This window comes from Chelonoidis abingdonii, chromosome 24 (genome assembly GCF_003597395.2).
Source record: "Chelonoidis abingdonii isolate Lonesome George chromosome 24, CheloAbing_2.0, whole genome shotgun sequence".
Classification (NCBI taxonomy): Eukaryota; Metazoa; Chordata; order Testudines; family Testudinidae; genus Chelonoidis; species Chelonoidis abingdonii.
This window is the reverse complement of record NC_133792.1, coordinates 18,871,613-18,898,720: the sequence shown is the minus strand read 5'-3', so window position 1 is coordinate 18,898,720 and position 27,108 is coordinate 18,871,613. Positions and strand designations below refer to the sequence as shown.

Here is a 27,108-nt window from a genome sequence, read left to right as displayed (position 1 = left end):
AATCACGCTGACATTGTGGTTTTAGAGGTTGTTCTGAGCACTTATATGTAGCATTGGATGCCTTGTCTTGTAAACGGGATTCAACCTCTTAAAGAAAAAAATTATCAAGGTTACAAGGCCAGAAAGTTGACCTACCTTGCCAAGGTTTCACCTTCCATGCTCCACGATCCCTTCCACTTTGTTACTATGCAACAGATTTTTGCAACCACAGGGGGCGGGGAAAGCGATTCAAGACAAGCCAGTGACTTATTGAGAGACTCACAGAAAAACTAAACGGAAGTTAAATAAGAAACAGTGCATACTTGCTCTCTCAGTTAATAGCCACAGTGCATTTGCTTATTTACGGCTAGTATGCTCCCCAATTATTATTAATTTCCCTTGCAGTTGTCACTGGAACCTTTTGCTTGCTTTTCATTACTCTTACATTTCCTAGTTTCTTTATCATTTCTTCCCTCTTTGATCATGACTGCTTCTGCCCTAACCACTGTTGGCTTGTGTTCCTCCTTCTTCTCCTGAACGAATTCTCCCTACAGAGGGTGATGCACTGGTACCCATCCTGGGTGTCCCTCCTAGGGGGGATAACTTGTGGGCCATTAAGCAGTTAGGTTTCATGCATGCACAAGTGGATGTTCTTCCTTTCTACTTACATATTCATCTTGGTTCGGGTCCTGAGACTGGGGGGTGTCAGGAATGGCTGTGTCACAGTCAGGGCTGTAGTGTTCACAATAATCATGGGCTGCCCTGGGGTCTGCCACGATCAGGAGCTGCTGGATGTCCCCCTGGCGTAATAAAAACAAGAAAGACGTCCCACATCAATCAAAGAGTCAGAAGTTAAGAAGAGAAGGTGCTATTGGATCAACTAGTCTGTATAGTACAGGACACCACCACCACCACCCACACAGTAACCCAACAATCAAAATTACATTGACATATTACAGCCCTCAGCAGGCTAAACTACCGTGTGCCATAGGCAGATAACAGGAGGGCCCTTGCAGTGGCAGGGAATTACGTGAGATATACCCAGATAATCCTAGCAAGTAACCTGCGCCCCATACAGAAGAGGAAGGCAAAAAACAAAACGGCCAAGCCAATCTGACCAGGAGGAAAATTCCTTCCCAATCCTGAATAAGGAGACCAGACAGACCCTGAGCATGTGAGCAAGGCCCACCAGCCAAGCACCAGAGGAAGAGAATTCCCATCCAGTGCCCCATGTTCAGTTGTGGCCATCTCTGATGCTTCTGAGGAAGAAGACAGAAAATCTCAGAATACACCGAGGGGGGAAAAATCCCTTCTTGACCCCTACAGGTGACCAGCTGAAGTCTGAAGCATGAGACAACAAAGACACATGTAGTCATAGTACCACAGGCCCAAAGACTGAAGTCTGCACTCAGTCCTTATGCAGACAAAAGACCCAACAATGGACCAAGAAATTAGAGAAGGAAGAGTCCTGTTAGGCTGTCTAGTCTCCCCAACTCAAGTATGGTAGGATTGTTCAGGAACTTGGTCTGAGATAAGCCAGCCAGCAAAACCCATTATCCTTGGGTGCAGATTGAGTATCTGCTTTAGCCCTCACTGCTTACAAGGGTGTGAAGTGACTGTGCTTCACTTGTTATTCCCAGGTGCAACATCACAAGAAGATATTGCAGCTAGAGAGAGGTCACCACCTCGGCATCTCCTGGACAGCCTCATCCCTTTCCCTGCCATTTTGGTGCTGCAGACAGCCCTTGACAATGACATCCACAAGACAGGCACCATACAGACAAGAGACATGCAAGCTGCCCTGTCAAAGAGCTCCCCGTGCCTTGGATGAGGCGTGTCGTAGGTAAATAACCTCCTTTGCAACCCAGTTTGGATTTAAACACATCGCTCATCCTGCTGGACTTGTGAATCATCCATGGATTTCTAAACAGACTGCCATGTATTTCCAGTCTATTTCTATATTATCACCACTCCACTAGGAACAGAAACATCAACATCCGAAAAAAACGTCACAGTAAGACATGGCCTATTTGAAATCAGGCACCTTGTAGGTTTGTTAGGAATCATGTCTGCTTTAAGGACCATTCAGCCCATAATGAACCAGGCACACAATTATCCATAGCCTAAGAATGAGCTCAAAACATGACTTACTTTTATAAAGAGCCACAGTTTTACTTTGAAACACAGGGCAAGAGTTTAATCAATAGACAGATGCTTTGCTACTCAGATGATTAGAACTGATTTTTTTTTTTTACATTACGGAAAGGGGGTTTATTTAATAGCAGAAAACATTGTTAAAGCTGCAGAAAAAGACAGCCTTACCAAAAACAAACCTGGGCGGATGATGCGGTCCTGTAATGGGAACCAGAAGTCTGGGACGGAGTCTAGCCAGGACGTCTGAAAACCCTTAGGAAAACTGGAACATGTTTTTAAACACCAGGGGCCAGATCTGCTTTTGTGAATGCAGACTGAACCCTCTGCGTTCCCAGGAGCAGCTATGCCAGAGGATGAACGCAAACCCGCTGAGGAAACACAGGTGGTGACAAGCACATGCACACTCTACAGCCACCATAGGCTCCTCCAGAAGGACGCAGCTTAAATTTCTGGCAGGGCTCCACAGGAGATGAGCCAACAGAGAGCTCTCTGGGAGATACGCTGATTCTATGCATCTGCTGGCTAGTCAAGCCCCACCCTACCCTAATTTGACATTGCCCCAGGCCTGCAGCCCCATCCCCCTGACTTTCCAGCAAAGGGGGAACAGATCCATTTCTGTGTCTCTCCTCATTAGAGTGTGCGAGCAGCTCTCAAACATTCACACGCGTATCCTCATCACTAGCATTCATTTACATTTTTCATCATTCGTAACCTTTCTTCTGATCAAACATTTTCTTAAAAATAATGAACATTTTTGTTTATCAACCATATTTACTTAATTTAATGAGAAAATATACATATAGTTTTCCAAATTGAATTTTTCCACCCCACCTCCCACTCACTCTCTCACTTGCCCCTCTCTTATTCCCCACCTCCTTCTACTTTGGTGAATAAATGTTTGAAGTGTTCTGCTATTTTGCCAGAATGTTGGGGTTTGGTTTGCCCTCCTTTTTCAGAGGCAAACACCGTTACCTGTTTTCATCCAGCTCTATTCATAACATTACTGTCAGGCAGGGAATATTATCCCCATTTTACTGATGGGAAACTGAGTCACTGAATGAGCAGTCGGTTGGCCAAGATTACACAGGGAGTCAGTGGCAGAGCCAAGAACAAAAGCCACGTCTCCTGCTTCCCACTCCAGTGCCTTAACCACAAAACCTCCCTCCCTGCCTCCCTTCTCAGTCACAGCGGAAACTGGAGAAGCTCCCCTCCCCCACTGAATCAGGCCCATAAATGACCCTTCATTTATTTTTTTAATCCTTTGCGCTTCATTCAGCTTGGCTGTTACAACTGGTTCCCGGCACTGCCATAAGGCTTTGGGTTTGGGTTTCTAACATTGCCCGGGGTAAGTTTATATAAATAAATTATTATTGATTGTTCTTAATAATAAACCAGCAACAAACCCCAGACTTGATGTTCTTCTAGGAGAGGCAGGGAAGGAAAGTTGAAAGCTATTCCTTTCTGATAAGCATGGATTTACACCTCAGCGGGGGCTGATAGCTTAAGTCACTTATAGAATACAGACTAAATTTTCTTCCCCTAGAGACAGATAAAGCAAAGGAGGTAACCTCAGCAGGGTTCGCCAGCTAAGTACAGTCCAGTAGGTTAAGCAGAGCAGAGTTTGTTAAGGGTTTTAGTCTGAGTGGCATAGGAATGCTGAGCTAAGTATGGAGAGGAACCCTGGCTAATATCCTCAGCTGTTTTTCCTCAACCAAAGGGAGATTTAAAGTCATTTCTTTAGTCTGACGAATCAAGGGGATCTCCTGCCAGTTTTCCTGTAGATGCATTAATGGGCCAAAGTCAAAAACGAATCTAAGCTGATGTAACTTGCACCTTCTTTGAGTCCCCTCAGAACATAATGTATACCAGATCAGATTCCTCTGAAGTTGGACTCAGGTTCAGAGTCTAAGGGAATCTCTGAGTCTAGACTGGTGTAATTAACACACTGAAGGGGCCAGAAGGAGGTGTCAGCTTTGCCAACCTAAACACCTTTAGAATTCACTGTATCTGTTCCTCCTCAAACCCAATCATCTTTGCCCAATTCTCACTTTTCCCTTGTTGTTGATACTGGATCTTACTCCCAGCTCTGCTGACCTCTCCTCCGTGATCTTATTTTTCGGTCCAATGGCAGTAGTGTTCAACTGTGTGAAGCCAGCGGGAAAATCCCTGTGACAATATTCTGGGAGGCATCAGAGTGCTGGGACACTAACCAGCCCCCAAGTGCAGCAGGATGGGCTGAACAGCCCAATTGTGGGGAAGGGGAGAGAGTCCCAAGGGGTTCTTAGGTACCTCATCTTTCTCTCTGCTTTGCAAGTGAGAACTGCAAGGCTTTAATGGAGCCCCTCACGTTCACACTCATAAAAGGCAGACAGAACTAAAACCTTGTTAGCAGGAATCCCAGTCAATTGACCTCATCCCGCAGAGCCAAACAATAAAATGGGCTAATTTAGCTTGTAATAAAAAAGGAACTGGGTTTCACAAAAGGTACACACAGCTCAGCTGTCAGGAGCCCTGTTTCTTTGATTTAAGAAGCTGACTTTAACGGGAGCAAGCCGTGCTGGGAGGCTCAGAGGCCCTTTGTGTCCTCTCAACTGCGTTGCCGCTAAGCAGCAAGCCAGCTCTGCTCCCCTTCCACTCGCTGCTCTGAAGAGTCAATTTGTTTGGCTTGTTCCGATTGCACAGAATATCCAAACCTCTTCTCTTTCCATGTCAGTATCCACTTTCTTCAACAGGAGCAGTGATAAAGAAGATGCCACAGGTTAACTTTGGCTGCCTAGCCTAAAACTCTTCTGCAGGATGTGTAACTTACACTTGTGCTGGAATGCTGCTGAAGGGGTAACGATGGTAAAAAAATTCAAAAGTGACCTAGGAGCCAAACTGCTATTTTCAAAAGTGACTTAGGCACATAGCAACCTAAATCTCAGTGAAAGTCAGTGGGACTTAGGCCCGTCTGGGCTATATTTACAAAAGTATTCAGGCCCTAAAGATGGAGATAGGTGCTACTGGGATTATCAAAAGCCTCTATGCAGGTTAGACACCTTATTCCCATTGAAAGACAAGGGTACTTTTGTAAATCCTATTAGGCTTCTCTTTCCATCTTTAGGCACTTGAAAACCTCTGAAAATCTGCCCATAAGTGACAATTAAAAAATAGGTCCTAAATGATTTAGGTGATTTTGAAAGTTGTATCCGAGAGCAGTAACGTGAAAATCCCAGTCTAATCACAACAGTGAAGTAAGTACTAAATATAGCAGTGAAAAGTGTCATCTGGCACCACTGGCATTCTTTATTTCTGCACTAAACAGGGATAGCATTGGTAGCTGCAGTGCCCATACCACTGTATGGTATGGATGGGGGGATAGCTCAGTGGTTTGAGCATTAACCTGATAAACCCAGGGTTGCGAGCTCAATCCTTGAGGGGGCCATTTGGATTTAGTTGGGGACTGGTCCTGCTTTAAGCAGGAGGTTGGATTAGATAATCTCCTAAGGTCCTTTCCAACCCTGATAATCTATGATTCTACCACCCCCTCAATGTCCTGGAAGGAAGGCTAGTTCTCGGGATTTAAAAGTAAATCAGTCTCTGGTATTCTTTCATCTTTGATGAGATTTTCAACAAGGATGCCAGTTACCACCAACTGCAGCTGTGTCTTTTCTGGTGTCGTTTCTTCTTTGCTATGAAAAGGATTGACTACACCAAATTTAAGACCCAATAGCAATCATGGTGAAAGACATTTATTTTCGCAAGTTTGACAAAAATTTGAATTTACAGAGGAAAAAAGGGTCAACTTCAAGTCTCATTTTCCAACCAGCTGAAGAACTGGTTGGAAGAAAATTGAAACGTTGATGATATTTTGATAGAAATTTCAAGTTCGCTAAAAAAGTAGAACAAAATTTCAATGAAAAAAAGAACTATGAAAATTATATATATATTTAAAAACTTACCCTACCTGAGTCCCACCCTGATGGTCTGACCAATATGGATCTGTCCGACATTTATTGTATAATACCCACGTATGCTTGGGTGACTCATGTATGGATTAATTCCCATCATGCAGCTCCCAGACAATGCTGGAAAATGTTAAAACATCTTTTTTGGATCATCTTCTATGCTCATCTTACATGTGTTCAGCAGTGTCGCATCACTCCCAATAACATCAACAGCAGCACTTTGGAGAAATCTCTGGGGTTCAACAAAAACAGCTGAAGAGAATAACACGAGTGACTTCATTTGGAATCGCTGTCCATGTCATAAATACTGCACTTCTTTGGGACTCTCACTGCAATTCATTATTAATTAAGTGGACAGTTGTTTTAGTGCATTACCACAACAGTTTTAGTGACTCCAAGGTCAATAAAAAATATTGCCTGAAGTGGTTGTTTTTAGACTCCTATATTTAAGTTAAGCTTCTCTGAATAACCACAGAGCTAAGAAGCATAATGACTTTTTCTTAAATAATCTGAAAAGGAATTAGAAGCATCTTAGATTTTATTGTTTTTTAATTTATTATTAATTATTAATTAATTATTATTATTATAGGAAGACAAATTACTTTTGTAAATTCAGCCCAAGTCAGAGGGCTACAGACTGGTAGTGGATCAATGTGTTTCCATGATTAAGTGAATGCTTTGAAAACCCAGTTACTAGAGATTCTCTTTAAACCTTAATCCATGTCTCAGGGATTCTCTGCCAGCCCTCTGATGTTCCACTTGATAAAACATGTCATTAGCACAGGTTTATGGATAGTGATTCCCTCTGCCTGGAAGTAACAGCTGTGAGAATTCAAGGGCCGTGAGTGGTTACAAGTATCACTCCCATCAGAGTTAAATTGACAGCCAACAAGTCAATGCAGGAGGAAACCGGCAGCTTGTTTCTCAGCAAGATCTCAGTTGAGTCTCCTTTTACCAATTTGAAATTCTGTGGGAATAATTCTGACGTCTAAGCACCTGATTTTCAGGCGCAGTAAGATGCCATATTTAGTCACAGGTGAGGCATATGTGTGGATAACAAGAACACCCTGAATGATGGTTGTGTCACCCAAGAGTTTTGAATCTAAATCCTCCAGTTCCAGGGCATAAGCAAAACTCTAATTAACGGGATTAGGAAGAAACGATTCTTGTGGGCAGGATATTCCATGACTGCCTTCCTCAGGACATCTTGCATCTTTCTCCAAATCAGCTAGTACTGGCAATTGTTGGCAGCAGGTAGATGAGCCATTTGCCACTCTATGGACATTCCTACACTGCACAGTCATCTAAATAACCTAAGCAGAGACACAGATCAATGAGAGTAGAAAAAAGAAAGCCAGTGTATGAAAAATCAGCCCTGAAAACTTGGTGAGTCATAAGCGGCCATGAGTGAACTTCAAAAAGCTCAGAGATTTGGATAAACAGAACCCAGATGTTTGCACGCTTATCTGAACAAACTGGATGAAACGGCTTTATCATGAGCTCTCGGTTATTCCCCCTTTCCCAGCTGGCTGGGTGTACCACAAAAATGGCCTCCCTTCTGGCTTTTCAGTACTAAAATAAGAAACTATTCTCCGCCCTTTTTCTCTTGTAGGAACCATGTCAAGGCATTTCCAATGGGGATGCATGAGCTAGTTTGACTAGAATCATAACAGCATCGAATGGAACCTTTCTTTGAAGTCTGTAAATGGTGGGGATAGCTCTATTTTAAACACCTTTCCTCTCTTCCCATTGCCTCTGCAGTGCCAAGCAGCAGCTGGACATAGAAGGGGAAAAAACACGCGAAACCCAGTCATCATTAGATTTCCAATCTAATTTTGTATCCCTATTTTGAACCACCACCACTGCCCCCACCACTCATTAGCTCTGACCCTAGCCTTGCCTTACATTAACACTGTTATGACCTGGTCAAACAAGGAGCCCTTTAGTGATAACTAAACTACACATCCTTTGACTCCCAGGTTCTTTTCTTCCTTCCTATTTTGTAATCCCAGAGAACAGCCCACTGGCCTATGACAGTGGGATCTACTAATTCCTTGCTACTTCAGGTTGTGGTTTCTTGAGTCTTCAGCAAAACAGGAAAACCCATCTTTTCCCCTCCCATGGAATATTCCACCCCACCCCCAACTCAGAGATTCTTCTCCCCCTTGCCAGCTATGAAATCACAGTTGCATCATAAGCAGCCTCCTCTTCCTGCCAAAGTTTCCCCAAGTTTGGGAGTGGAATTCTTATTTTTGTGCAAGGAGGTGTTTGAATTCTTCATAACTCCACCCCTCCATACTCGTCTGCTTGTCTCACACCACCACTCTTCTCCATCAACCATGCCAGCCTCATCTGCCCGTTGGTCAGCGTCTCACACCAACATCTTCATGCCTTCCTCCATGGAGTTCCTTATGCATGGAATGCCCTACCTCATCCTCCAGGCCTCTACCCTCCTCTCATTCAGATCACTCCTCAAGACCCAGCTCTGCTGTGAGATCTATAAGAAAACAGCCAATTTAGGCCAATTAAATTGGAGGCTCAGATGAGGATACTTAGCACTTCGTCTATCGATAGCTGCTGTAAGCATTGGATGTTATCCCACTCCTCCCACCCGTCAAGGCCCATTTGTCACCCGAGACAGCAAGCTCTTCGGGACAGGGTCTGTGTCGTCTTACATGTTTGTGCAATGCCCAACATGTCAGGGTCTTGATTCCAGTTGGGGTCTGTGTGTGATACTGTAACACAAATTATAATCATAATAGCAATTGACTGGTTTATTGACATCAAAGGACAAGCAACTATTTTCTGAGAAGAAGAGGCTTGTTCCATTTCTAGGAATCTCCTCTTAGGAAACCTCTCCTCCTGCCAAGACCCTAATGTGGGACACGCTGTGTGACAAGGACTCAAGATGAGGGACAGAAGGAAATCATTAGTACAGCAACCATGCAGATTGACATGGGGCTAATTTCTTCAAGCTAAGCAGAATTTTCTGCAATCTCAATTTTCATAACAACATTTTTGACTGACAGTGAATAATGTACAATCAGCAGTTCGATCAAGCCAAAGTCCCAGCTCTGGACACCCTCAGAACTTGAAGGAGCTTGAATCTGAAGTAAGAGTTTAAAGCTAGGGCTTGATTTAAACAGCACAGCAGAGTTCATTCCAAGTACCTCTTTCAAGCACGGTATAGAAAATATTTATCTGCATTATGGATTATTCATAAAGTGGTGCTCTGCAGACTATTAAAGGGCCCATCCACCTCTCCAAAAAAGTTTGGACGAAAAATGCCTTTCCAAACAGTTGAGTTTGTCAAACCCATTCATCGTTCCCAATTCCTTTCCTGAGAGCCTAATCAAATCCTAGCCCCACAGAGCCCAAATCTGCCTCTAACCATAGGCAGTGCACCCATCCAAACTTTTCAGTCATCCCTCCATTCTGTTTTCCACCACCCAACCATCATCACATGACAATACTCAGCTCATCTATCGAGATTTTCATCTGTAGATCTCAAATCACTTTAGAAAACAAGGGAAGTATCTTCATTTTACAGAGGCCTGGAAAGATGAAATGACTTGATTGAGTTCAAAGAGCAAGTCATTGGCAGAGTCAAGAATTAAACAAGTCTCCCAGTTCCCAATCCAGGACCCCATCCACTGGATGACAATGCCACCAAGCTACGCTCTTTCCAACTTAACTGAGCTCATCCTCAAAGCAGTTGGCTTGTTATACGCATCTACTTTTCTTGACAACAAGTCATCCAATAGCATCCTTGGAAGCAACAAAGTAGAAGGGTCCTTAACAAAATGCTTTCGTTTTCCCAAGCCCCGCCTCAATAGTGAAAATCTTTTCAAATCCTCAGACTATTTAGGGTATTTTAAAAATGATAATTGGTCTCCATCCTCCTTGCTCTCGTTCTCGTTCTGGATCCAAGAAGCTGATTCGTCTCCCAGGCACTTTGCCTAATTGAAACTTTCATCCTTTCAAGAAGAGATGTCTAATCACCAGTTTAAAGATCCTGAAAAGCTCTGGGGCTGTTTTATGTATTGAGACAATGGTACTTAACCTTGTCCGACCCTGAACTTCACTGGCTGTTGAAGGGATGCAGTGTTTAGATGCAAGGTTATGCGTATTATGTTTAATCAGTGGCTGCCATTATAATGCATTAATAAAACATTACTTACAGTGGACAACTTGTCTTTCCAGGTCAACAAGCAGTGTCTAGGGCCGGGAGGACATTTATTGTTCAGAAATTTACCAAACCAGTGGAAGAACCCAGGTGATGCAGATTAATGAGCTATTTTGCTTGATTAAGATTCAGGAATTTAAAGGGGAGCAGGGTGGAGGAAAAAGTCCTTAAGAAACATACTGCTTAGAAAACAGGTGGTGCTGGCAGGACTACAAGGGGCATCTCATTTCTCTGCTGTGCCAGACAGTCAACATTTCTCTCTGGCCCTATCCACACTAGATCAATTTTCCTATCATTCCCCAGTGGTTCAGCTTCACTGCTGGAAGGGCTGATATAGATAAAATACTGGCATCCACTGGTGTATTAGATACTGTGTCTTATAGCTAGAATTGGCAAAATTCAATTTTTTAAAAATAACTTTGATGGATAGTATCAATGTTTAGTTTTAAGCATTTTTTTATTTGTATTGATTTAAACTTTTACTGTTCTGAGAAAGAATGGGGGGAATAAAACAATAATTATTTAATGACAGTAGATGTTGAGATTCAAAACAATACAACTTTGTAAACATTAAAACACAAATTGTCAACATCACGTCAAAACAGACAAAGTTAATGTCCTTAAATCATACTCTTAGGCAAAGTAAGAAAACTGTTACTTGGGAACTTATCTGTAAATTTTGATTATTATTGGTGGAAATAGTTTTTTGTGGGTTTGTGTGTGTATGGTGAAATTGAGGTTTACCAGCATTTACCAATGAAAATTTTATCCATCCAAGTCTACTCATAATCCTGATCTGAACCAGTGAGTGAACATGATGCTTAAAATGCTGAATACAATCTGGAGGCCTGTCTACAGCAGTGGCCCCATCATTGCTATTTCTAATGGGGTTAACATGTGGGTAACGATGATGGGAAACGTTTGGCTACAGTAGAGCTTAGTGTAGATGTGATGCTCATCGGCTCAGCCAACACAGCACTTCACCAGAGTTAAAAGCATGATCTACTAGAACTTGAGGTAAGGCGTTGCATTTGGTGGCTGGAAAAGCTTATATCTTCTGTGGATCATCAGAAAGGGTGACGCAAAATACACCCCAGTGAGTAACACAAACACCTCCAAAAGCAACGTAGGAGCACTGACAGTGTTAGAGCAGTCGTGCTGCTCCCAGCGCCCACAAGCATGGAGCTATGCACCCATAGAGAACACTGTCTGCTTATCAAATGACCCAGCCTACTAAACTGGGAACTATTTTAACAGCAATGTCAATAGAGTCTAAAAAGGGTAAAAAGACCCCAGTAGGACAGCCTAGGAAAAGCAATTCCATATCCTCAGGAGCGGTGCCAGGGTTTTTGGCGCCCTAGGTGAGGGTCCTTCCGCACTCCCGGTTGTTGGTGGCAATTCTGCAGTGGGGGGTCGTTCCGCGCTTATGTTCTTCGGGGCACTTCGGCGGCGAGTCCCAGAGCGAGTGAAGGACCCGCTGCAGAATTGCCGTGGAAGACCCGGAGCGCGGAAGGCCCCCTGCTGCCAAACTGCCACCAAGGGCAGCAAAATGCTGCCCCGCCAAATCCTGGCGCCGGTCGCCTAAATGGAAGCGCCAGCCCTGCACGTCCTCCAGGCAAATGACAAATATAATATTAAATGGGATGAATGTCATGCTTCAAATTAACTCCATCAGCAGTTCACATAATGCCCAGTCTGAGGGGCATGTGGTTTATTGATACGAAGGGGAAATGCACATATTTTATATATTTGTGCGCGCACACACACACACCCCCACACAAAATTACAGCAACAGCAGAAACATTACAATATCACTAGCGTATGCTGTAGCACTTTGGAATGATAGTGCAAATTTTGAAGTTCTTTTTCCATAAGATCCCTTCTCTTTCAAGCTCTATGCTCCACTTCTAACCTAGTTTGCATCTAAACCTACGCCTTCTTAAGTGCAAACACTTTAATATGGACTTGCACAAAAGATCAAGAATGCAGGCCACATTATAACCCTCTTGCTGGAATAGGACTTTGCTCTCAGAACACAGCAGCAGCCAAAGCAGAAAGGACTGCAAAAAGGAAAAGCCAGCCCAACATGAAGGTGTAAAGCAATAAAAAATTATTATGGAAGTACCCAAAAGAGAGAGAGTGAGAGAGCTCCTTAAATCAACAACCAGCACTACACAATGTGCTCAGACACCTGATTCCCATGGCCATTTTTAAATATTTATTTTAAACAAACCCTAATCCATCTTCTGGACTTTTATGAAAACAATGGGCTAAGCACATGGAAGGTATGTTTCCATCAACAACTTCAACTCACAGCTCTACAGTGTAAAGTAAGATCAGCAGCAGCCAGGACTGTATTACTAAGCTTGACAAAAAGCTGCTTTGTACTCCCTTAGTTCTCCATCACTGGGCCAATGGCTGCGGTAAAACAGGCAAAGAAAAATACAAGTGGTTTCTCTATAGCTATTTCACATACAGGAAAAAATTAATGGCTCGTAGCTCTGCTTTAAAAAAAAATTTCTAAGGCTTCACCTCCCTCTTTCCCAGTAAAGGAAGGATTTTACTCTCAAATTTCATTTTTCCTATTGCAAAATCTCTTTACATCTGCAAATTCAGCATTTTGAAAACATTTGTCAGGAGTTCTGTGTGCTGGGCACATATCTGAAAACCCCCAAGAGATTAGAAACATATGGGAAGAACACAGAATCCAAACCACAGGTTTCTATTAAGAGGCATGATTTTTAGTTCAAATTTCATCAAATTCAAGTAAATATTTTCTTCTTCAACTGGCAACTTTACTTTATGTTAAGAGATATTTGTGAGTGTCTGTGTCAGAGAGAGAGAGAGAGAGAGATGTGAGAGTGTGATAAGCAAGTACACACTAGAAAATTGCTAATGGGAATTGGTGACCCCTGTCATATGTGCAGCAGGTAGAACCACTTATTAAGGTTACCCAACACTTTCCATTATAAGGCCCTGTTTTCAGTTGCTTATAATGTCATTAAACTTTAACCATTTAGGCTGAAATTTTCCATGACAAGTATCTGCTTCAAGCCAATGGTTTTTTGGAGACTCCACATTGTGAGTGAGCCTGCTCCATTCCCTCACAGTTCCTACATGTGGCCCGACTACGGAAAAGAATAGTATGTGTTCACGTCATCAAAGACTGCAACACACACACCAGCAGGCCAAATTAGAGTTCCACAGGCAACCTTAACTCTGCGACTTCCTAACTTTTTAGTGCTTCAATGTGCCACCTTAATGTCCTTTTACCATAGATATTTCACATTTGTGCATAATGCATGTAGCTAGAGACACAGAGTTGTGTTCATTTTCATCAGCTGAGGATCTGGTACATGAGTCCAGTGAATTCTGAGGATGGTCCAGAGTTTTGCAAGAGCCATTCAATGCAATGCAGGATTCGGGCCCATAGTTACATACAAAGGTATGTACACAGAATAGTAACATAGAACTGCCAGAGTGGATCAGACCAATGGTCCATCTTGTACCATATTCTGCTTGCAACAGACACAAGATCCAGAATGCTTCAGATGAAGGTGCAAGAAAACCCTCATTGGCCAGTTCTGTAATAGTGCTCTGCTGCTGACAATCCAAGTGAAGACAGCTAACCAAGGGTCCTTGTGCAGTGTAGGAACAGTGCATAAATCTTTCACAGGAGAGTCCAAGGTCACAGGTGGAAATGAATTATACAGGCATTTACTCGCATCAATTGGAGACACCCTTAAGACTGTTGTCAGTTTTGCTGTAGAAAAATCAATACAACTGCCTCAGTACTTAGAGCATTCTCTATACTTCCCTTAGGGCAAAAGGGACCTGTGTTACACATCCATGTGGTGCCCCCTTATGCTTAGATTACCCATGGCACGGATCACAGCACCAAGGCGACTACAGGGCTTAGCAGGGCTACTTCTCCCCATGCCCATGCAGCTGGACAGCCAGGGAGAGAGAGAAGAGCCTTAACTATTTCCACTGCAACCTGTGAGCCAGCTGCATTTGGGGCTGACACAGATTACAGGGCAAGAAGGAGGCAATCTGGTCCCAGGTCTGCTATATGCTGCCCCTTATTCAGAGTGTCTAGCTTTTAGGTTCTAACTAGAATTCTGCAAGTCTTGCAGGAACATTACTTAGTTATCTAAGGCAACTGGCAAGTTTTTAAGAGTGACTACCTGTGGAGATCTTTCTCGATTCTCCTGGAAATGGATCATTGTGCTCCAGAGTCCCAGAAACTCAAAAACAAGAGAAAGTCAAGGCCATCTCTGAAAAGCTCACCCTTTCATTGTAAGTTATATTTTAAACAAAATTATTTGTGAGGTCTCTCTCCAAACCAGTGGTTTTCAGTTTTTTTTTATTTTAAGCTCCCAATTAAAAAAAAAAAAAGACTCAACACCTGCCAGGAACAACTCTACAGCAAGAAACTAGTGTGCATCAGCCAGCACTCAGGAGCAACCCTACCACAACAAACAAACCCATGCATAGCAACCCAACAGACTGAAGAAACTCTACAAAAACAAGTTAGCATGTGTAACACAGAACCTTTGAGTTCTCAGGACCAAACCTACAACAAGTCAATGTGTGCAGAAGAGAATCGCATAGCACAAACCAAAGTGCATACTACAGAGGAGAATACAGCAAGAAAGCAGATATCAGTTATAATCAGATAAGACCTTATAGACCGAGTGTGGGAGGGTTGTTTTGGGGTAAAATACTCTCAGGAGCTCCCCTTTAAATGTAACCATGTGTAAAAACAAAACAATATTGGGAGTTGTGCAGAACTTACTTGACAGCCCCATGGAAACTGCTGGATAATCCTATCACAGAGCACTGGTTTCAGTTCAGCCTTGGACCTGAGAGGAACTTGAACGTCAAAAGGGAAAACACTGGCAGTGTTACTGCTGTCACAACACGTGACATAGGAGCAACAGCAAAGGTTTCCAAAGGATGGTAATCAACCTCTAGACTAGACTCCCACCAGGACTCTGTATCATTTGCACAAACACTTTTAAAGAAGGGATTTGACTCCAAACCCTCAGACCCCTTGAAAGCATGATGTGGTCCTAATGAGTTCCAGACGTCACCTTCTAGCCAAGGGACCATCTCTGGCTGCCAGAGCAACCTCTTCCTTGAGTAGAACTGAAGCTACTCCTGTTATAGACATGATACCAGGGCAGGGAAACAAAGCTCAGAGGGTTACCATCATTCAGAAAAGCAACCGGATGTGGGGTGCCCATGGGAAGCCAAACACACACTGGAGCCTTTAGAGATTCCTAGTTAAATCATAATAATAATAGGTTTTCAACCCAGGAAAGCATCCCTATTCAAGAAGGGTGCTTAAGCAGGTGCTTATGGTTCAACACAGGCTTAAATGCTTTCCTGAATCAAGGTCTTAAGCCTTATCTCATGCCTTGTCTCTTCCTGTGGAGACCACCACCTGTCAAGCAACGCTATCTCAGCGTGTTTACAGAGCATTAGCACATTTCTCCTAGAGCAGAGTGCAAGTTTCCCACTGGAATGTCAAGGGTACTTCATGTCCAAGGAGACTGAACCTAATCTAGCTTGAGTATAGTTACAGCAAGTACTTTCACAGAACAGGATGACAGCACTCCGACCCTGCCCCAGATCCTTTGCCTGGAATGCTGGACCCCTGTAACTGTTTCATATTGGCAAGATGAGCTGACAGCCTCAAGGTCAGTTCCACATCCTTGGCAGGTTGGATTCCCCACTTCATCCAATCCATGTCTGAGGTTGCAAATATCCTTTGCCAGACTCTTCCCTAACATGCACTGTGACTTGCTTGCTGCGAGCACCGTGGTATCTAGGGAACGGATGAAGCACCATCCTGCCATCTTGCAACTCTCAGGCGCAGGCACTTCCCTGTATCTCAGATGGACAGCCCAGAGGATCAGACTCCTCAAGCTAACCACAGGGCAAGTATGGCACAACAGACACAACTGCAGAGCATGTTGCCTCACTTCTGATCTGGAGGAAACCCCTGTAAAAGTGAGAGGATAATTCCATTTCCCTATTAAAAATTTTTATTAAAGCTAATGTTTAACAAAAATTATATAATACATAGATTGAGAAAAGAGTGTCTGTACATCTGGGTATTGTGCTTAGATTATCCACAAATACAGAGTTTGTTTTTAAAAGCCATATGATACATATGGTGCATAATCAGCAATAACCCAAATTTAGGTGAATAAATTTAAGAATGCAGTTTAGATATTAGCATCCAAGTATTCGAGTACAATACTCATGAGAAGCTGTACAGGGATTTGGTTGTGGAAAGCAAAACATATCAATGAGTTGAGATTGTCCCTCAGTAACTGAGAATTAGGGTAGGTTGTCCATTTAGGAAATACAGTCTATCAGGGAAGTCTTTCAGTTACTTTCCTTACTGCGCTTCTCATCAGCACTCCAGCTCATCCCTCCTGGTATTGCTGATGTCTACTGATGTGTTCTATGTAGATGTCCCTCGACCATCTGATGGCATCCTATTGCATTTACTCCTTGCCCTCTATGCCAGGATGACCAGCCACGGTGACATCAGTCAGTGCTGGATGTGATGGTTTGATGTCCATCTGCCGACAGGGCACTGAACTGATATCTCTAAGCCTATTTCACACGGGCTGCTAAACATGCTTCAGATGATAACAACTTTCCGTTCATACTGAAACAGGCCAGATTTAAACCTACCTAGAGGAGAAACACTTACCTGTCCCTTCACTGGTCTCCCAAACCAGGTTCTAATTTTCCATATGAGATTTCTCTCACCCACTGCTGACACAATGCCAAGCCAGAAAATCTGCTTCTGGTATCGCACTCCCTCCATCCCCACAATGTACTAAACCGAGTCAGCTTGTATCTTGGTTATAGTGAGACCCTCTGGTCAAGTGGCAAGGGACAACAACCACTCAATCAAAGGCAATAGCCGAACTCCAGGGAGAATCCATTTCCTTTCCAAGATCCACACAGATCCATTCTCATCTCCTCTGACCAGTTGGGTTCCATTCCCAGGTGATGCTCACCTGTTCAAAAGAGAGCATGCAAACCTCCTTCCATGACGAATACTTTCCCTGAGAAAAGAAAATGGCTTAGCTGTCTCTCTTCATTGCAGAAATGGCCAGGAAACGTGCTCAGGAGAGGAACTGTGCCTCAGCTCATCTAGCATGAGTTACCGAAGCCCCATGGGGTTCTCGTGTGGGATGGAAAATCTGATGTAGACTGTCCCAGGACACAGATCTGGCTGGAAGAACCAGCTCCTTTCCTGGTTGATTTTCAAGCTGCAGGCTTGGCAAAGCTCTTCTTTCTATTTCTGGAGAAAAAAACCTGGCTGACGGAAACCCTTCCATAAGTGATTCTGAGTTTTCTCTGGCTGTACCAAACCTCCCACGGACGTGACACAGAACCTGGCTGTTTAGAAGCTTTATTTTCTGTTATGGCTGAAAAGCAGGAAGCCTGGTTCTGAAAAGAGCTGGGATAACAAGTGATCAGACCCTGCAGACAGGCCCAGATGGGCAAAAGTGCATGCACGTGGGTGTGCCTGATGCCAGGTCATCTGGAATATGTAAGATGCAAGCATCATAAACAGACTAGGTCCTTTATAGGCCTGATATTTGTATGTTCCCTTTGCATCAAATCTTGACTAATTAATTGACTCTTTCATGCCTTGGACCATCCACGTATAATCAAATTCTCAACCTTTTGCCAGAATGGGTAGCAGTAGCAAAACTGTTATGAGACAGCATCTCTTTGCTGTGAGGTGCCCTATCACCACACACACCTTTAGAACAGCTACCTGGTTTTGGCGTTGCAAGGAAGTTCAAATGGACACCTCACAGAAGAAGCGATCCAGAATCCCAGTCAGATACATACAATATCACACTATCAACACCCAAGTTTTTACACGGTCTGTGCGCACCAAAAAAACCAACATAAGGGGTACTTTACTAGAGGTGTTTAGCACTGTGACAAAGGAAAAAGCATCCATCAAAACAAAGATACATTTTTTAAAGCATTTTTCATTTCACAAGTGCCTCGGCCAGTTCTCGTTCCCACAACAGTTTGAAGCAGAAGAGCGGAAGAACCACAAGATGGGTGGTTCTCATGACAGCTCAGCCTTAACACACCGTTCTCTAGAGTTTTCCAGGCCTGAGAGGACTGGATAAACATCCAGATGTCTATGTGCATCAGGCCACACAATCTCATAGGAAACTCACAGAACACAGCATGACATGCACCCACAGCACTAACATACATGCACTTCTTTGTACATCTGTATATAATCTGTCTCTTATAGCACATCAGCATCAGCCATCTTCATGGCCAGCAGCAGCATTCAGGTGACCTCAAACTAGCCTTTGTTTATCAGAGAGAATGAATGATCTAACTCATCACAATAGACTTCTAGTCGTCCTTGGCTTTCCAACCACCAGTTTTTCTAAAAGATCGCAGAGCAGTTTGTAGCACTGATTTTTGCCCTCAAGCTTTTCATTTTGTGACTTCAAATCGAAAGCCTTCTATTATGTCATATTCCACATAGACAGATTACAGCACGTGCCTCTATAAATAGTGGCCTCATAGTCACTGTATGTTCAGCTGTTGTCGTCTTAAGCTATGACCTCGACATAACCTTTTGACACCACCACCACATATATTTCTCTGGATAGGTTGTAAATGTTTATTCTGTAACAAAATAAATCTGGAGCGAACTTTCTAAATGACTCTTTAAAGATGCTTTGAAACTGGATTTTGAAGTTCACAGAAAGCTTAATGAACACAATCCATCTAGGTATTTATAGAACTAGATATGAATAACAATTTATAACAAATCATTTATTTAAGGAATTCGAGATCCCTCTTGGCAGTTTATGCACCTTAGGTCATGGTTTTCTTTTTTTAGGTTATTAGCTATTCAAAATTATTTATTTGCAAAATAATCTATGTGAATAATTATTGTTCAGTAGCTTGCTTGCAAACAGTTCTTTGTAAATATTTGACATTCTGAGCTGTTTTGATTCACATGGTATGTTCCTGTTCCCTGATTGGATAATCTAATCAGATTACAGTTACAAATACTTGCAAGTAACAAATTTGGAAAAAAAAAATCTAACTGTATTTTGCAATATTTGCCAAAAGATCACTGTTTCCACAAACATTCCTGCTTGTTTATGAGAGCATTTATAGAAAGTGAACACAGGAAGGGCATTAACACTATTACAGACAGCAAGGGAAAACATTCAAAATCATATTCACAGACGATTTCTTAGGATTTCACCAAGCTCATACATATGTAATAAACCAGAGTATAAATCTTTGCTTCATAAGCACTGAACTTCTGCCACATTGAACCAAAGACTGATTTATGATAGAGAAAAAACGAGCAACAAAAACAACCCAGACATCAGTGCTGCTCCAGCAAGGGCACTGGCAAGCTGCAGTGCCCCTCCACACTCCTCTCACTCAAGTCTTCCCTGCCAAAGAAGGTATTTTTTTTACAGTGACGTAGGTAATGTACATTAATTATTGCACAGTAATATCCCAGTGGATACAAGGCACAAGTAGTTTTCACCTCACTGTAACTAAGTGAGGTCTAAAGTCCTTCTCACCTTTCCGGAGTGATCTCGCATAGCTACTCTGCAGGAAAAATTTCACAGCCTGGTCTCCTCTAGGATTTTATAGTGAGATCGCTAGATTGCGTCATCTCACTGTAAACACACATCTTTCGGGGGCAACGAAGGCAATGCCTTCATATTTGAAGCGGAGTGTGTTCTTTAGCCACTGCCACAACCTACACATGTGCTTCTTAAGCAGCAAATGGGCAAACACCAACCTTTTCAGGGTTCAGACATTTCTAAAAACTCCCCGAATCTCTTGGGCCTCCAAAACTGGATAGGAAATCTCACAGGCTACCTGTCAGATGAGATTTTCCAGTACCTGTTGCTTCTGGTCAAGTCAAAAAACCCCATGAGGAAACCAACCTTTCTGATGGCATCTGGGTGCTTCTGTACCCACTCCCAATGGGAGTCTGAAAATTAATGGGATGTTAGTCCTTGTGAAAAGGAGACAGTTTTTCTGGAAACACACCCCATCACCTCGCCTGTGCTTCAGTTTCTAAATCCACTAAAAAGGGAACTAATGCATTTTATTCATCTTGGCAAAGTACTCTGAGATTCTTTGACGGGGGATGGACCACTTGACGAATGCCTGGGCTGTTCATTTCCTCTGAAGCATCCAGCATTAGTCACTGTCAGAAGATAGGTTACTGGGCTAGATGGACCTTTGGTCTGACCCAGTCTGGCCAGAAATGATTACGTTAACCACTAATAAGAAATGGTTACATTAACCACTGGCTAGGCCGGTGATCACTTGTGACTACTGCGACCACTGTGATTACTAAAGTACTACGCAAATGCATTCGTCCCTAGAATTAGCTTGTCCTCCAAACTATTTTTCTCCTATTTTGTCCTATATTCACCTGCTGTGTACCATCCAAACTGTAGACTGTGTGTGCTCTCCGGGACAGACAGTGTCTTTGTGATCGTTTTCACTACCACAATATTATCACAATGAGAAGCAATCTTACTACATAAGGTTACTTATTATACACAATTGCTGTCAGATATGTGAGATTTTCATTTTTCTCTCCAGGAGGGGCATGGAAAACGAGAGGGGAGCCTCCCACTCATCAGAAACAGGCACCCCAAGGCAGCACACATATGAAGCAGCAATAAGAGCTCTGTAGTGCAGCAACTCCAGCCCTGACATCCCAGATCAGCTGCTAATTGCTTTGTTCTTGCAATGAGTCCCGCCTCCCCCTAGACTAGCTGCAAGTCAGTGTTGTTGGGGCAACGGCTGCATGGGTGGGTTTACCTACAAAAAAGTGCATTCACAATAGTTGAAGAGAAATTAACTGATAGTCTGCACATTTGTGGCAGACGTTTACATAAAAGGAGGACTGTCTTTGTTTGACCTTCTGCTGTCCAGCTTCTAACTAACAAAAAAACAAAACAAAAAACAGGCTTTTGAGAAATAAATGGCACAAAATGAATGGATATCTTTGTCTGTTATGATCTGTCCGTACTTTAACTAGCGGTTAACAGAGCCAAGAGGAAGAGAGGGAAAGAGAAAAAGATGGAACAATGGCCAATGCTAAAACATCCTAGTTTCATATCTATCACAGACAGTATCAACCTACAGCTCACTGATTAAAGGTTTATATCAGCTGGTTTTCATTCATAAATGTTTCTTTGGAGGGAGAAGACATATCCCTACACACATACCTCTTTTCTATGTTAGTTTTATCCCACTCTAAAGCTTGATTGTCAACATGTACGTTATTTCACATATCCATCTAAAGGCCAGAAAGGATCAGTGGAATCGTCTCATCAGATCTGCTGCATAACACAGGCCAGAGGACTCCACCTAGCAACTCCTTCATCCAGACCAACAACATGTGGGTGAACTAAAGATACCTTTTAAAAATGACATCTGATCTTGAGGTAAAGACTCTGGGAAACAGGGACTCTACCACATCCTCTGGTAATCTGTTCCAGTAATTAATTTCATTAAGAAATAATTATCCTTAACTCAGCACTGGCTTGCATTACTTCATCCCTGACCTTCCCCAAAACGTCACTTCCTGGTTCTCTCTGCATAGATCCAACCAGTGCCTAATGAACGACAAATGCAGCCACAAGTGTCACAATGGGAGCTGCTGGCTGCTAAGCCCTAAAGTCTGGCCCTTATTTAGGTGCCTGGATGGGAACCGAACTCTTTTGTAAATCCGGCCCAAATTTTGGGTGCTGAGCCCTTGCAAATCCAGCCCTACATCTTCCCAGATCCGTTTACCACAGGGGTTCTGAAACTGGGGGTCGGGACTGCTTATAGGGACTGCTATTGTATCAGGGCTTTGAAGTAGCCATGCAAGGTGGAGGAATATTCTTGGGTGCTGCACTGTCGTCTCTTCATGCCCCACCATCTAGTCCTCAAATGGATTAATACGGGTTAGCATGTAAAGCCAATTCAATCAGTAGCCCCTGTGACTGTCAAACCCTTCAACGTGTCACTGTTTTGTTTCTCTGAGCCGTGGGGCAACAGCCCAGGAGAGAAGGGCACTGTACCAAAGATGAGCTTGAACTTGAACAACAGCTCTGACTTGGGGGAAGTTCAGATTCGGTTCTGAACTTGCTGTTCAGACTCATCTTTATAAAGAGGGCTGTCCACCCATCTGGTCCTGCAGTGACAAGAGCCACACATGGACCTAAAGAAAGAAAGAGTGAAAACTGGAATTCCTGGTCCAAAGCTCCTGGCACTTTCTGAAAATCCAGACTGACATCTGAACGTTGTGATTCAGGGTCCTGTCCAAACTGGGGAAGTTTGGCCCTTGCTCAGAAACTGAACAGTGTATCTTGTACTGATGCCAGATAGTGACAGCTGAACGTCTACAAATTTGCAACTTCGATTCAAACTTTACTCGGGTGAGCATCCAAAAGCTTTTGCATTATTATTTCATATTATTTGTAGTGCAGTAGCACCCAGGAGACCTAGTCATGGACCAGGACCCCACTGTGCTCGGTACTGTCCAGACACCGAACAGAGATGGTCTCAGCCCTAAAGAGATTCCGGCTATCAGAACCCTTGAGTCTGAAAGATTCGGCTGAGCGTCCCATGCGAACAAACTCTCCAACTTTTCCGTAGCTCCTGTCTCTGACTAGACTGGAAATACTACATGAGTGACCCTTCTCAAGGCACTTCCATTCCTGACTCTGGCCTGAACAGAGCTAGCAAACCTGGAGGAATGTGAAAAGTGATGAAGCGAAATTGTCCAAAACATTTTCCAACCTCCAAAAATGGTTTAGTTTGAACATCAGGGTTGCCTGGGGTCTGGGAGCACAAGCCCTTGATCATTCCACAAAAGCCTTACCTAAAGGTTACCTGTAACTCATTGGACTCCACCATCTCTGGTGCTCCCCAGGCATATGGCCTCCCTTTCCATCGGTCAGGCTCATTGGAGCAGGGAACAGCTCACTCTGACTCAATGCGCTGGATGTTGTAGTTGGCACCCTGCTGTCTGCGGTGTTTTGCTGAGGGAATCAGTTCGGTCTTTCTGGATAATGAGATTTTATCCATGCTACAATTCTATCATGAACTAAGGAAATTGCAAAGTTTTCATTGGAGAGGAGAAGCAACCTTGAGGGAGCAGGCAGCCTCTGAAAACTCCAAATGAGCCCAAATTACAGCCAAAGGCTGCCAAAGGCTGCCTGGCCTTAAATTGCTTCTTGTGGTCCTGCAGCGCCTGACCACATACTCAAGTTCTATATTTTCTTTACCATTCCATTAATCACTTTATGTCACTGGTCTACAGCGAGTCTTGGGCTGAATGCTGATTACTCAGTATCCAAGTCAAATAAGCTGCTAGTAACCCAAGCAACAACTGCCTCTTTCCTATAGATTTTATTTCCCAATTATGGCATGAACATTACATGCACGTAAATTACAAGGGAAGGACAATTTGGGAAGCAAAATCTCTCGTTACAAGCTACCACACACGTTGTCCCAGGCAATACAGTGAACAACATGTATCCTCTAGCTCCATTCTGACTGATTGCATTTCCTGACCTCAGGTTTATACTGATTAATTTTCCTTTAGTCTATGGAAATTAGGGAGCAGATCAGATTCTGCTAGCAACACCATCGACACAAAGCTGAATATGGGAGCTCACTGTAAGTGGGACTCTTACACAGTGGCTAGTACATAATAAAAAAAAAGTTGTTGGGATAAGTTATGGGTTTGAAGATTTGCTAATGCTTTACAGGGGCCAAAGCGGAGGTCATAGCTCAGTTTTTACTCAGACCTAGGTAACAGGGTAGCAGTGTTTGCCTGAAATACCCCAGTCTATGAAGAGGTGTTGACCTGCTAGGAAAGGATTAAATGGCTTCTACTGACTCACAGAAGCAGGTCATTACCCCCAGCTGGATATAAGAGACATTGGGAATAGCTAAGAAGGAAAGAGGAACTAGGGTGTGGGCTGAGCAATCTTGAGAGAGGAGCTATAGGAGCAGTCAATCCTGAAGAGAAGACTAATATATATATATTATCTTATTGTTTTCTTGGTGCACAAAGACCAGCCCCCAGGAAAAGGAGGGAATTTGGACTCTCTGTGGTGTGTGGACTGTATCTTCATAGCAAGTAAAAGCTGCTCAGAGTCTTTACATAAGCGCTGAAAAAGGACCTCAGGATTTGGCCTAATGCTAGCTAACATATTTGCATGTGAGATATGCTTCAGTGTGCAGATGTGAAATCTCAAGGTGAAAGACTAATGAAGGGGCTAGGGTGAGAGCTCAAAAGGAAAAAATAAGGAAAAGCAAGGATGTTTGGAGGGGGGAAAGACTCACAGACCCATCACTACCATAGCTAGTGGAAAGGTGTAATATCCCTGTCACCTAAAAAGCAGACACAAGAGAGGCCACGAGAGACCAGAGAAGACTTGAGAGTAGTTGTTCACCACCAGCTATATGTATCTCAACAATATTGTACAATTCAGATTTGCATTACTCCAGTTTCACATAGGTATTACTGTCTTGTTACACCACTTCTTACACCAATCCTTCTGGGGGTAGCATTTAGTCCATTTTGAAAAATGTTTCAAACTGCAATCCTCTTTGTTTTTCACAGAACTATTTTCGTGCATTAACATACAGCTTGCCTTGTAATTACGGGTATAGCGTGGCATTCTGAGATTCCTGGAGCTATCCCATAATTCGCAGTACTATTGCTGAAGCCAAAGACAAGGCACAGCATTGGGGAATGAAGATAGGAGCAGCAGCAACACTGATGCAGATGCTGTCCATACTAGGGCAAAACCATCACAGATCGCAGCTCCCATGACTGTTCAGCTGGACCTGCGCTACAGACCTCCTCTCAGGTGTTGCAAACAACCACCCCAACCAATGCTTGTCTGGAATGAATGATGTGACAATGGTTTGTTGCAAACAACATTTTCAAATAGCGTAGACAGTGTCTGTCACAAACAGTTTAAAAAATGGATTTCACCTAGTATGTTCTCATCTGCCACAACCAGTTAAGCCACTTTAATATTGTTGTCAGCTAAGTTTAGTCACCAAACCCCCAGCTAACACTGCTCAATACAAGCCCTCAAGTCCCCTGTCATCCATTCACCACACAGTTAAAAAAATTTTTCTCCCTAGCACAGCAGGTTGTTTCAGGCCTGTGTTTCAATACAAATATGACTGCTCCATGGCATCTGATTCCCAGTTTCCTATGTTCCCGTTAACCAAAACAAATCAAATTAAAATCCCTACACTTGTTTTGACATTCTTTTACAATGAATCACACAAGAGCTGAGTTGGGTTGGGTTATGTGTGTGGGGAAAACAAACCCACCCAAGACTGCCAGAAAACGTCTTGATATGTTTCCCGGGTGCTCGGCGCGCTCTTCTTGTGCGATAGGGAATACTTCGCTGCTAAGGTGTCAGGAGCGGCCATGCTATAAGCTATGGGAGAGAGGATGGATGGAGCCAAATGGTTTGATATTTTTTCCAAGACTCTAAAACTTCCCACACAGCAATATTAAAACCCAGCCGAATCCTCAGACAGGTCTGAAGCCAGTGGTTGCTTTTGGAAAGCCTCAAACTCCCCAGTGTCTGGGCCTGTAGCCACTTTGCAAATGGTGGATCCATAATGCTGGCAGCATGCTAGACCTCGCTCACTTATTCCTTCCCTCCCACCCCTAAAATCACTATCTGGTGGGTGTTTTGGGGGGGTCGGGGGGGGGAGTGATACTAAGGGCTTGGGTTGTGCAAGTGTTTATGTGTTGCACAGCTGGGAGTGCCAGGGTTTTACATTGCATCACAAGCAACAGCAAAGGCTATGTGTTGATGCAGATACAGTTAAGCACTAGATCATTGGCCCTTCAGCTCCTTGCATGGCACATAGCAGAGAGAACAAGGACGGTGCACCCCAACGGCAAGTGCGAGGGGGCAGGTACGGGTAAGCACCAGGCAATGTCCTTTGTGAGCCTCCAGCCTGCCCCCTTGCATTCATGAACATCAGGTTATAAAGGGGCGGGGCATACATCTGTCTCAGGAGATGTGGGCTTGAGTGAGGTTCTCATCACATTAATGAGGCTTTTAGCTACTGGCTCCTCTCTGAGGTTGGAATCCTGCTATTACAGGAGTAATTAGGAAGCAATACAGCAGCACTCTCATTCCTGCAGGATGGGTTTCCCCTGAGCTTCCTGGCTTGATCATCACTCGTTACCTTGAGTTTATGCATGCGCAGGATCAAGCTCTAAATCTACGCAGAGGCTTTTAATCAGCTCTCTGAATTTTCTGTCTCAGGAGGTAAGGACAGAATCCAGTTTCCCAGATTAAAGGAGGGTGGGGGGAAAGTTGGCTCCCAAAGTTATCTTGGGATATAAAGAGGATTAGACGCTTAGCCATGGGAATCTCTCTCTTCACATGCTCAGAGTTGAATTTATTGCAAAAGTTCTGGTCAGGAAGGATTTTTTTCTGACACATATTAGGGGCTTATCACCTAACTACAGAGTGCTCAGCACAGAGCATCTGCTGTGGCCATCAAAAGAGGAGATAGGGTGACCAGACAGCAAATGTGAAAAATCGAGACAGAGGGTGGGGGGGGTAATAGGAGCCAATATAAGAAAAAGACCCAAAAATCAGGACTGTCCCTATAATATCGGGACATGTGGTCATCCTAAGAGAAGATGCTGCTATGATTTCAACTATTGGTGCAAGTTTGGCCAGTGCTTTCCAGCAGACAGAGATAGGAGCGTATATTTACAGC

General features: G+C 43.4%; 1 protein-coding gene across 2 annotated transcripts in view; it reads right to left on the bottom strand.

Moving 5' to 3' along the window:
* Positions 1 to 27,108, bottom strand: part of COL5A1 (collagen type V alpha 1 chain) — a 260,301-nt gene that overhangs the window by 141,920 nt on the left and 91,273 nt on the right. For both annotated transcript variants that reach the window (XM_075060418.1, XM_032767553.2), the window contains exon 5: positions 648 to 779. In XM_075060418.1, the coding sequence (XP_074916519.1) occupies positions 648 to 779 (132 nt within the window). The remainder of the gene's footprint in view (positions 1 to 647; positions 780 to 27,108) is intronic.